The sequence below is a fragment of the Anarhichas minor genome, unplaced genomic scaffold (assembly GCF_050575085.1).
Source record: "Anarhichas minor isolate MPS153535 unplaced genomic scaffold, ASM5057508v1 ptg000072l, whole genome shotgun sequence".
In the NCBI taxonomy this organism is placed as follows: Eukaryota; Metazoa; Chordata; class Actinopteri; order Perciformes; family Anarhichadidae; genus Anarhichas; species Anarhichas minor.
Window position 1 is genome coordinate 637,405 of NW_027466518.1, and position 12,651 is coordinate 650,055.

The 12,651-nt window shown below is 44.7% G+C and overlaps 1 protein-coding gene across 10 annotated transcripts in view; it reads right to left on the minus strand.

Moving 5' to 3' along the window:
* The window catches only part of LOC142935192 (sodium/calcium exchanger 1-like), a 125,789-nt gene extending 114,487 nt beyond the window's left edge, over positions 1-11,302 (minus strand). For 8 of the 10 annotated variants that reach the window (XM_076079396.1, XM_076079390.1, XM_076079392.1 and 5 more), the window contains exons 1-3: positions 10,427-11,125; positions 8,448-8,612; positions 5,885-6,675 (exon numbers count right to left, since the gene is read on the minus strand). In XM_076079396.1, the coding sequence (XP_075935511.1) occupies positions 5,885-6,675; positions 8,448-8,612; positions 10,427-11,026 (1,556 nt within the window). In that variant the 5' untranslated portion in view covers positions 11,027-11,125. Of the gene's footprint in view, positions 1-5,884; positions 6,676-8,447; positions 8,613-10,426 lie in introns of all 10 variants that reach the window. The other 2 variants (XM_076079388.1, XM_076079387.1) reach the window with 1 other exon arrangement.
* Between the last annotated feature and the right edge of the window lie 1,349 nt (positions 11,303-12,651).

The window sequence follows — 12,651 nt, forward strand, 5'->3', positions numbered from 1 at the left end:
AATAAAGTTTAATATTGAGCCTTAAAACTTGATTTCCTGCAGCTTTCTTTGTGTGAATGGTTTCTACTGATGCATGTCATGACCTCTGACCTCACAGAGCCAACGACAACAGAGTAATGTAGTAGTTTAGTATTTCTCATAACCTTTTGAGAGAAACTAAGTTCTCCCAGATTGACGGTTACAGTTTTAAACCGTTTCAAACACACATTAAACGAACAAAAGAAAAACAATAAAAAGCAGCAATAACAGCGGAACGACCAATCACAGAGGCTTGATTGTTTATAGGACCGGCAGAATCTGACATGTGTATTGGTGCGTTAAAGCACAAGGTGGACAGCAGAGTACACACACACGCACGCACGCTCACACGCACACGCACACACACACACACACACACACACACACACACACACACACACAAGCATTCAGGACTGAGCTGGAATGTTCTGTGACTGCATTGAAGACAGATACTGGAGATAATTTGACACTGCTGAGTGCTGTGGGGTTGACTGTGAGCTCGCCCTTCTTCTCTCACCTTCTCCCTCTCTCTCTCTCTCTCTCTCTCTCTCTCTCTCCCTCTCACACCTTTCCATCGTTCTGGAGATAAATTGCGCTGGCCGTCTTAGGAAGAGCGAGAAAGAGAAATGTAAGGCAGTGGAGGAGGAAGTAAAATGGAAAAAAAGAAGCAGGGACGGTAAGTAGGGAAAAGTCCCAAACTTAAAGAGGTTTAAAACTTTCCTCCCTCCCCCCCCCCCCCCTCTCCTCCTCCCATCACTGCCTCCATTCACACCCATCTATCTCTATAACTGTACATGTCTCCCTCCTTCTTCATCTCTCCATCAGAGGAACAGAATCAGGGTAGAATCAGCCTGGAGGCAGTCCTATGTAGATCAGCTCTTTTGTAATGCAGTAAAAATGTTAAAAACAGAATAAATAAGACTGTGTTGGAACAAGAGCTGGAAATTAGTTTCGGCTATGAATACGTTAATCTCCGGCAGCATTGGAGCCGGAGACACCAACAGACTTAACAAACTGGTTAAGAAGGCCGGCTCCATCATTGGCTGCAGACAAGACTATCTGGAAGAGGTGGTGGAGAGGAGGACACTGAAGAAACTATTGTCCATATTGGATAACCTGGACCACCCTCTCCACCACCTACTGCAGGGACAGAGGAGCACTTTCTCCAACAGACTGATCCAGCTCCGCTGTCACAAGGACCGATACAGGAAAACATTCCTGCCCTCTGCTATTAGACTCTATAATAAATCACCTCTGGCCAAATCAAACACTAGACTGTAACAATGCTACACTGTTGTTGCTGCTGTTGGTGATCTTGTGCACTACTGTTTTGTTTATTTTCTCCTACTTAGTTAATTTAATATGATTCTATTTAGTGTATATACTGTGCATTTTTATTACGTTATTTTCTTAAATTTAATAGGTCCTGCTCTGTTATTTTATTATATTGTATATAGTGTGCATTTTCCAAACCTAATATTTCTATTTTATTTTGTAACCCTGTTTGCTGCTGCCACAGACAAATTTCCCCTTGGGGATGAATAAAGTATATTTCTATTCTATTCTATTCTATTCTTCTATACTGTGAGGTGTGGCAGTACGTTTGGTGAATGTTCTTTACTAAATGTTGTACGGTTGTTTGCTGAGCTGCCAGTTTCTGTCAACAGAACCACCACGTTCACGGCCTCAATGTCTGCAGCAGCTATTTTCAACTTGCCTGAGATTAAAAGGTGAGAAAAGACAAAGCACAGTCCAGCACGCTCCTGCTTTCCACCTACTGTGTACTAAAGCCTGGGAAACAATATGTGTCATGTGTCATCTCAGATGTGCCTGTTATCCCACAACTAGCTTCAGCTTTAGATACGGTCAGCAGCAATATTTTAGTGTTTGAAAAAAAATACCACCATTGCCTTTTGATGTCACTTATTAGGCTACTGTACTATTAATGTAACAGCAACTATTAAAGATCATATTGAGATTAAGTTTTATTGTATTTTTCTGAACAATCACTATGTTTCATATCAGCTTGTATCACACTTGCAGGAACGCACAATACCACGTGATTAACGTTGTAAACGATTGGTTCGGTTTAGGCAAGGTAACAACGTAACACCGTAATGTAACAATGTAACGTAACAATGTAATGTAACAATGTAACGTAACAGTGTAACGTAACAATGTAACGTAACAATGTAAGGTAACACCGTAATGTAACAATGTAAGGTAACAATGTAACGTAACAATGTAACGTAACAATGTAATGTAACAATGTAACGTAACAATGTAACGTAACAATGTAAGGTAACACCGTAATGTAACAATGTAAGGTAACAATGTAACGTAACAATGTAAGGTAACACCGTAATGTAACAATGCAATGCAACAATGTAATGTAACACCGTAATGTAATAATGTAATGTAACAATGTAACGTAACACCGTAATGTAACAATGCAACGTAACAATGTAACGTAACAACGTAACGTAACAAAGTAACAACGTAACATATTGTAACAATGTAACCTAACAATGGAATGTAACAACGAATCGTAACATAATGTAACTAAAGTAAATAAATAATCTACCGACTTTCTGATGTAACGTAAAAAGCATCAACATTTACTTTAAGTTTCATACCGAACATGAACAACCATCTCCTGGGTGAAAGTCCTGTGTTGGTTTGACCCACCCATCCATCCCCACTCCCACCAGTCCAGAGTGGACTAAGTAATCATTATCATGATGATGCCAAAAATACTTGAACATTCAATGTATCTGTGGTTTGCAGCGATACTAAAGGCAACATTATTCCCTGGCGACTGTTGAAGGACACTGTGTGGGAGTCAAACTTGTGATTTTCTGGTTACAAAATGGCCTCTTCCTACATGTTCCACTTCAGAGACGAGTGCTATAGTCTGCAGTCATTCTGCTCCACCTCTGGGTCTTTCCCCTAGGAAACACACACACACACACACACACACACACACACACACACACACACACACACACACACACACACACACACACACACACACACACACACACACACACACACACACACACACACACACACACACACACACACACACACACACACACAGTGAGCTACCACGATAGCCGGAAGGACAGTCCATCATTTGATTTGGACAAAGTGTTATTAAAACCCACTTAGTCGTGGCTGTAAGAGCAACAAGCTATGGAAACTATGCAGTCGGCCACAGGCTGAACGAGCCAGCCCTCCAGACATCTGCTTCAAATCGGACCAAAAACAGAAGAAAAGTGAGAAAGTTTCACTGTTACTAAGACAGCATCTCTCCCACTCATTCATCGCGACAGCACACTTTGTTTCATGACATCACAACCCTCCATCCTCACAAACAATCGCAACATTTCCAAACAAGCGCTGTAAGCAAACTTTGGGTTTCCAAGGCAAACTACTGCAACCAACAACTGATGGCTGCCAGCTAAACACAGACGGAGCTCTACATCTCCTCCCCACTGCATGTCTGCACCAACTGGCAGGTCTAGTTCATTTTGAATACTGTCCCATATCACATGGAGTATCTCAACCAGCCACAGGCCCACAGCAGCAGCAGCTCTTAACCTCAAGCCTCCCAAGAAGACAATGACAATCATCCCTCCAAAAGATATTTATTGAGCCAATGTTCTGTGATAATGAATGATCCAAATGGTCAAAGCCTGCTGACAACTCCATAAACTAGCAAGAGGCCCAGACAGTAAAGCACCCCCACTGCTGGAGGCTGTGGAGTTGATTGTATTCTGACTACAACTACAGGCCCAGACAGGACGAGGCCCCGGCGAGAAGTCTCTACTGCAAACAGTCATTTGAGTCGACATGGAGAACACGCCCACCCTGCTGTATGAGAGAGAGGCCATCAGCCCACCTTCCCCAGCGTTCTAACAGAAAACAATCGTGTCGCACCATGTTGAGTGTTTTGTGAAAAACAGAAATTTCACCTGGCATTGTGAGAACATATGGAGAGTGTATTAAGTGTGCGCATACCTGTGTGCATGTGTCAAAAGAGCAGCTTCAACACACACATCCATCTGACGTTGGTCAATAAAACACAGGATTGAAATCAGCAGCAGTCACAAAGACAATGTCTCACTAGTGTAAAGATGACTATGAGCAACAGAAATATGTTGATATTGACAACATGAAACAATAAGTAGAACACATTTTGCACTGAAGGATCCATTTAGAAATGAAGCTCAAGCATAACTTCAGTCCATTGCACGTTTAAGGTCTGTAGTTTATTTCTTAATTTCCTTGTTGTCATTTTTTGTGGCTGTCAAGCATGATCAGTGTTACACGGGTCCCTCAAACTCCCCATCTCTGCCCAGTCTCTGCAGCTTCATCAGCTTTATCAGCTTCATCAGCCTCATCAGCCAACACCACCAGTATCTGGACTGAGTTACAAATCTCCCAGTAGTCTAAATGGCAAAGACTCTTCATCATCACACATCATCTGTTTGTAATAAACAACTATTAAAATGCAATTATAACAGAGCCTGTGAGCAACATGATGATACTCTGAGCTTGATGTAGATTTGCACAATTAATTTGATAAAAATCGCAATATGCCCAAATGCAATTTTCAAATTGCAAGAGGCGTAATATTTATTAAAGGCGAAATGTGTTCGAAAATATAATATTAAGTGAAAAATGTTGCTGCAGAGACGTCCTGACCTACACAGACCTAAAAAAAACTCTTACAGATCCTCGCAAAAATCACACATAATCAATTTTATAAGATTTATAAGTCAAAATAATCACAATAAGATATTCATTACAGCTGTAGCTTGATGTCTACTGTTAAAAATATTGCAGATGTCAGCAGTGTGCAAACATCTGTCTGATAGCTGGATCTAACTCCCTCAGCTGAGAGTAGGGCAGGATGGAGAGCCTCGTCACCTTCTAAATCACCGCTGTGGTAAACGGCCTCCCGGGATGCGGTCAAACAAAAATCACGGACCTCACCGCGAGTCACCGTCAGATAATGAGTCCACTGCGTCTGAGCTGAGAAGAGCTTTGAACTGTGGCTGCAGTGTCTCACGGCAGGGATCCTTAAATTAAACGTCAACTTCTTTTCACACAAAACAAGATGACACAAATAAAAGCCTCTAGCTGGCTGCGTGAGTGGTTGCTCTGGGATGTTCTCACACAGTCTGAAGTCATCTCAAAGGGCAGCAGGCGTTTCCTTTTAAAAGCCTTTGTGTATCCAAATTAAGTTGAGAAGAGATAGCTCCTTCTTAGCACTGCCCTGAACCCCGGCTGCTTACTGAACTCTTTTACCGCTTGCAGCATCCGGCCCCTCTAAGGTTTCCCTCAAGTGCCTCACTTGAGGAAACTTCAACACTTCTAATTCAATTATTTCCATGTCCCGACATTCAAACCATCAGCCGTCCAACAAAGAAGCCAACGTCTTGGCTCCGGCGGCTCACAAGCTTCACTCATTGTTCTGACTGCACAACAGCACAGAGTGGAACCGAATCAAACCCACAGAAGACTAAAACAGCAGCACAGCAGAATCCAAAGCAGAAAGAATTCAAACAGACAGACGAGGATGAAAGTAGAGAACGAATGAGTAGAAAGTGGAGACAAGTGAAAAATAAAGAGGGTGGGGGATTGTTGATTTGGTCCCCGATTAGCAGTCCGCCTCGCCGCTCATCGTGACCACCACATCACACTCACACCTCCACTTTCTCACATCATCAGCAACATTTGCAGCATCACACCGACACATAGCGTGAACAATGATAAATCAAGCAGATCATGACAGATAAATATCTGCTCGAATAACATTAACACTTATGATTCAAACTTGAAAAGGTGAGTTACTCACAAGATCTCGTCGTTCTGAAATTCCAGGATGCCGTGAACGTCCTCGAAGTCCTCCCCGCTGCCTCGCGCCGTCCCCTCCACCGTCTTGTACGGCAGCGTGACCACGCCGCGAGCCCCCGACGTTCTCAGCACCTTCACCTCCATGGTGCCGACACTCTCGCTCACGTGGTAAACGGGCTCCTCAAACGTAAAGATACCGGCGTGGTCGTCGTCAAAGATGGTGACGGTCGCCGTGGCGGGTAAGCCGAGACACGCCATCGAGTCCACGTGATTGGCCGCCTCGCCGTCCTCGGGCTCCTCGCCTTCGGGCGTCAGCACTTTCACATTGGTGAGGTGGATCAGGAAGTTCTCGTCCTCTTCAAAGATGTCGTCGTCGATGATCCCCACACGGATCTCCTTCACTGTCTCACCGGCCTTGAAGACCACCATGCCCTCTGTGAACTCGTAGTCCGAGCCGGCGTTGGCCGTGCCGTCTTCTGTCCGGTAGTCCACAGAAATCGTTTTGCCCAAGTCACCGCCGCGTCGCATCACGTTCACCGCCACCGTGCCGCAGTTCTCGAGGCACTGGTAAGAGCAGGGCTCAAAGAAGATCTTGGAGACGGGGTCGTTGTCGCCGACATCAGAGCGAACCTCGTGCATGCTCACGGCCTTTCGCGCCTGATCGGCGGCATGTTTCTTCAGGATGTTGCCGGCGCCCGTCATCAGCCGGGTGGCCTGGCAGCGGTAGAAGGCGCGGCTCTTCTGCTGCTGGCTCAGGACTTGGTAGTTGGCGAGCTCGATAAGTTGTTCCACCTGGTCAGAGGAAACAAGAAAGCACATGAAAACAGTAGGAAAAGGTTTTCAACACGGCAGCTGTTCTAAAACATTGAGCCACATTCAAATCCAGACTGGACCCCAGGCCGTCGTATCTGGTACTGTGGGAAGAATGTCGTCGATGACGTTGTTGAACATTGAGCTTGTCCGGCTGAATCACAGAGATTCATGAAGCTGGTCTGGATAAATAAGTAATGCTGTGTCATGTCGGTGAATCCAACATCAGAAACACTCAAAGAACTGATCTTACAAATAATATGTAAATACAATATGTCAACTAAGAATTTCCATCGACAGTGTCTTTGGTTAAGTTACTCTGAGGAAGAGAGACTTTAGCAGCCAACGTCATCAAAAATATGCGTGTGCATGTTGTCAATAGAAGTGTTGTTTTGTCCAAGCCATCCAGATGAGTTATTGAGCTTTAAACTTTGAATTAAAACTCCTACCAGCATCTAAATGTCTGGTTGTTTCATGTCCGGTTGTCAGAACCAACTCAAACTCTACAGAACGGACAGAATCACGACCGTTTCAGAGCAACAGGTGTTTCAGTTTAACCAGTGACCGTGTTAACTGGTGACGGGTGCGTCCGTAGTAACTAACGTACATGTTTGAGGGAGAAAAGAAACACAGATGAGTCTGTGTTTAAAACTGATGGAAGGCTTTAACGAGGACACCGACATGTTCTGTTGGTGCTTTCAACAGCTGACGAGCCACCACGACGCATTCGGCTGAGAGTCACCAGTCAACACGGTCACTGGTTAAACTCAAACACCTGTTGCTCGTCATCTGTGGCTGCGAGCTGTTAAACGTGTTGACGACCACTGGACCGTTTGTGACGGTCATTTTAAAAGTGAACAAAGTGAAACCTGTGAGTGTGTGTGCTGCTGTTTGACGTTCTGTTCGTGAACACAGAGATCAGAGTTGTGAAAATATGACTGAGGGAAATGTTTGTTTTTGACGACAGGTTAATCAGCCTCATTGTTACTACAAAGAGAGACGAGGGCAGAAGCGTAAAAAGCTATTCCAGCAGCTTCTCATGCGTGTGAGACGGATTAGTGTTTCAGCTGCTTGTCTTGATGCCTGCAGCTTCCATTATGCCTTTAATTGTTAAACCTTTTGCGGACAACAGGAGGGGCGATGAGTGGAACGCCATGTTTGATTTGTTTAAAGAGGTCTGCAAACAGACACAGTGGTCAGAGAAAAAAGAGACGATGAGGAAAGAAGATTTCTCGCATTGCATTATTTATATATATATATATATATATATATATATATATATATATATATAGTTCAGTCCAGTTTCATGGTTTTCATCTTTGCGATATTATCAGACATTTTTAATTATTTAATTCTTTATTTAAGGCAGGTATTACTTCAACGGTCCTGAGTGTCTTCATTTACAGTCGATGAACCAAAGACACATTATCTATTCTATATGTTTATCAAGCGTTGAAGGGAATATGAACCCACTGGTGTTTAACTGTGTTTATCTTTGATCTGCGTGTGGATTTAATGCCTGCTCTGTGTCCTTTGAAACGTATCATTATCAGATTCATTTGAGAGGTTGTGATGATACCTCAGCTGCATTCATCACTATAATCACCACGGTAGTGGAAGCGAAAGGAAAAGTGCGTCATATGTTGCTGCTTATTTTTGTCGGTTCATTTCCTACAAAAGAACACACCGCTGAGGAGAAGAGAAACCCCGACAGGAGCCGCGGTGGTTGTGCTCTCTGCGTGAGGTCGACTCACCTCCTTGTCGGGGTGTTTCTGCTTGAGCTCCTTCAGGATCTTGGCCATGTCTCTCCGGGTCTCCTCCTCGTCCAGATCCTTCTCATCGATATCCAGACCCAGCGGACCGTCCAGGAAGTCAACGCCGTGAGAGTTCAGCATCTTCCCATCCATCTCGATGTCCACCTTGGAACGGAAAAGAGAGAATTGTAATCAGTGCCATTGATTTGATGTCAAATCTCAAGATTAAACCATTTCTGGTGCCATCATGGAGGTTTAGGGAGAACTAAACTGTAGATTTGCCTCTAACAGCCATGCAACCAAAGGTCAGACATAGTTTATGTTTATGTGTCATATCACAAGTTCTCTGCTTGTTTACAAGAACAACGTATCCTCATACAACGGTTTGTAGGATATCCCACCAGATCTTACTCCTCATTTCTCGTTGGTTTTCCTACGAAGTCCAGCAACACGTGACAATTTCAGCTTCTTACATTCATAGGTTTAGGCAACAAAACGACTTAGTTAGATTTAGGAAAAGATCCTCGTTTGGGTTAAAATAACAACAGAAATGCCATCACTGAAGAACACCAGTTACATGACAGAAACATCAACGTTGACTTCTCGTCTCACGCGGGGAACAAAGAGCTGAAACAAACATGAAGCTTTTTCGTAGGTATTGCTACGAATGGTGATGAAACCAGCCTGAAAATAAACGTACGTGTGACTACAAGCAGATACCAGACGGAGCTTTAATTAGGTCAACACCATGGCAGCCATTTGTTTCTCTCACAGTGAAGGGCTTCTTCTCGTATTCATTGAAAGCCCTTTTACAGTTGTGTTGATGAAATGTCGTTTAACTCTCTAAGCACGATGGCAATTTAAAACTTCTAAATTGTTAGCCTTCCCCTCAGGGACGCGTTGGGTTTGATTCAGTGATTTCTTTGAACCAGACGTTGAGATGGAAGTGCTCTTCATGTGCTGACGGAGCATTGGCTCTTCATAATTAAATGAGAGAAACGGTATCACCAGAAGAGACTCTACGTGACTGTACCGTACGCCACAACACTGAAAATGTAATTAGATGCACCGGACATCACACAAAGCAGCAGATAGTAATCACACAACAGGAAATTAAAAACAGACAGTACTTAAGAACTATCCGTGTGTGTTTGCAGTAATATTCTTCACAGATAGACGTCCAGTCAGTAAAGCAGATAATTGGTTCGGACACACGTCTCTCATGAACTCACTTCCGCCTTCATAGAGCAACGTATCTGCTCCTTTGTTTTCTCCAACGCATGTTCGCTTTAGGACGGCTTCATCAGCATCGACTGCTCGGCTCTTCTCTGACTGATTTAGAAGAGAGAGCTCCCAGCATCACTGCTGGTTATTACACACCGATGGAGGAATTGTAGCTTCGGATGCTTTTTTTACATATTCCAATATTTTTTTATTTATTTCTAATGTCGTCATATCGAGTGATACCTGCTCGGGATAAGAAGAGTAGAACTTTCCTTGTCTACAAACTATTTACCATTGAAAGGAAATACCTACTTTTTGAAGTAAATTATTCTGAACACGTTCGATTATTATTCAGCTCAGATGAACGTACGAAAAAAGGTTTTAGTACCAGAACAACACGTGTTCCACACCACGTTGTGGTTTTGTCGCCTAAACTAAACTGTTTGTGAGAGTTTTCCTAAACCGACCTGGACGTAGCTATTTTCAGCCCAATCATGATGTCTTTCCTAAACCTAACAAGTGCTTTGCCTTCATCTAACTCTTGTGTTTAACGTAACGTCGGTCCGAAGGACACAAAACCACAAAACCAGTAGATAGCACGTGTTCAGTCAAATTATCTGAACAAATGTCTTTGGAGGTGAAACTGAAAGTGAGTAAACTGGTAATACTCCAGCAGCTGTGGGAAGCTGCGCTGTAGCAGTAATACTAAAGTAAAGTACTAGTAGTAGTAGTAGTATTAATTCCTCTGAGCATACCTTGGAAGGAAGCGGGCGGTCTCCCTCGGTCTCGATGATCATGCCGCGCTGCTTGCCGGTGCGGTAGCGCTTGTACACGTACTTGTAGAACAGCAGGCGGCGGTCGGCCACCCAGGCGAACAGCACACAGATGGGGAAGAAGAAGAAGGTGAGCAGCCCCTCCCACACCTGCACGACGCCGGGCGAGATCACGGACAGGATTAGGTAGAGCCAGATGTAGGCGAAGATGCTCCAGGTGGCCGTGACGAAGAAGACGCGGAGGTGCTTGACTTTCCTCGTCTCGCCATCCGGCACGACGTACACGCAGAGCCCGATGATGACGAACATGTTGAAGGCCGCGGAGCCCACGATGGTGGCGGGGCCCAGTGTGCCGGCGTGGAACCCGTGACCTATGACCTCTATGACCGACAGCAGGATCTCGGGTGCCGAAGAGCCCAGAGCCATGAGGGTGAGATTGGAGACGGTCTCGTTCCAGATCCGGACGGTGGTGGTGGTGGTTTCCCCGTTGGGTTTCTTGATGGTGATCTCCTTTTCCTGCGACGTGATGACCTCTATCGATGCCATGAAACGGTCCGAGATGATCGACACGCCCAGGAACATGTAGACCAGAGCCACGAAGTAAACCGTCGCCCGGGCCACTTTGTCCCCGAACGACGGGTTTTGGGGCTCCCAAATGGGCAGGACGACCCCCTTTGCGCACGGCTCAGGCTTGCTGCATTCGGTTTTATTGGTGGACACGGCGGAAACGGAGCTACCCAAGCTCTGCTCAGGGGGAGTGCCGGCCAACGAGGGGTGGAGCTCCAGGAGGAGAATCACCGTGAGGACTGCTAGCCTCAGGGCAGGGGACCGGAGGGAGGAGTGATCCCAGCGACCCATGTCGACGTCCGAACTGGTACCGGGAGGCGACGGTTAATGAGGATGCTGAACCTTGAGAGAGAACAGAGGAGGATTGAGATTAGACCAACGTGATGAATAGTTCAAAGCACTGACATGTTTGGATAGAAGGGTTTAGGGTTGATTCCCTACTTTAAATTCAATTTAAGATTTAGGATGACACATATTCAACCAGAGTATACGGCAGATATGACTTCACAATATCATTTAAATACCTCGTCATGCATAGTAAGAAGTACTGGATTTCAGGTGTAACAGGCGACATGATTCTGTGTTGCAGTAAAAGAACAACAGCGTTGTTTACAGGCTGTGTGTGTGTGTGTGTGTAAAGCTTTTGGCTTCTGTATTTGTTTGACTTCCAGTAAACAAGCAGTGAAAGGTCAAATCTGCATCTGTCTTAAAAAGACTAACGTTACCTCTGCAGAACTCTGAGTGGTGCGGCTGCTCACTTTGAGGCATTAAGAACCTTAAAAATCACAACACCACAAAAGAAATAGAGAACATAAGTTTCAGGTCAGCTGTTTGAGGGGCAGCGAGTTCAGATAACCACGCCAAAGATAAACTCCTGCTCAGCACTATAGTGGAGCAGCTTCTGAATCTCGCTGCCACGTTCCTGCAGCAGTGAAACCCGGCGGTTCCTCCAGCGACCCGACCACAAGCGTCTCTCTCTGATCACAACACCGGCTTATTAACTCACTGTGATCGGACCGCTCTGAAGCCAGACAGACGCCACTTTGAGCTGATTTTGTGTTCTATTCTTTTATTTTTATAACTGGACCGTGAGATAAGAAAAGCTGCAGGAAAAAGTGAGGAAAAAAACAAAAACAAACAGTGGCCTCTAAAATTACCACAAACTTTTATTAATCTCATAATCTTTCTGGCAGTCAATGAATTCATCAACTCATCACTGGACACAGAAGCCTGTGATGCGTTTCTCTACCACGATAAACTGCTGGAACTACCAACTCATTTGATGTTGAACCGTTATCTGACGCTCGGACATCGCTGAGGTTCCCCGTCATGTTCAGTGAGGATGAGAAATACTGATTAACGTCAAACAAAGTGAAACAAAAGGAGGTCAATACTCAGAAATCACACTGAGGTGAAGTGCTCTGAGATCATTGTCTTGAGTTGTCCGGGGCAGTGAGAGTGTCAACCTTCAGAATGTGTTGCAGATAATTCTCAACTCTGACATTCAGTTTCCATGTGATGACTTTGGGGATAAAAAAAAGAGAAAAATACAAATCTCTCAGTGCTTCCACGTTGACTGTGGGTAAGTGGAGAGCAGGGCCGTCCTTCAATCAGAGGATCGGTGGTTCGGTCCCCGGCTC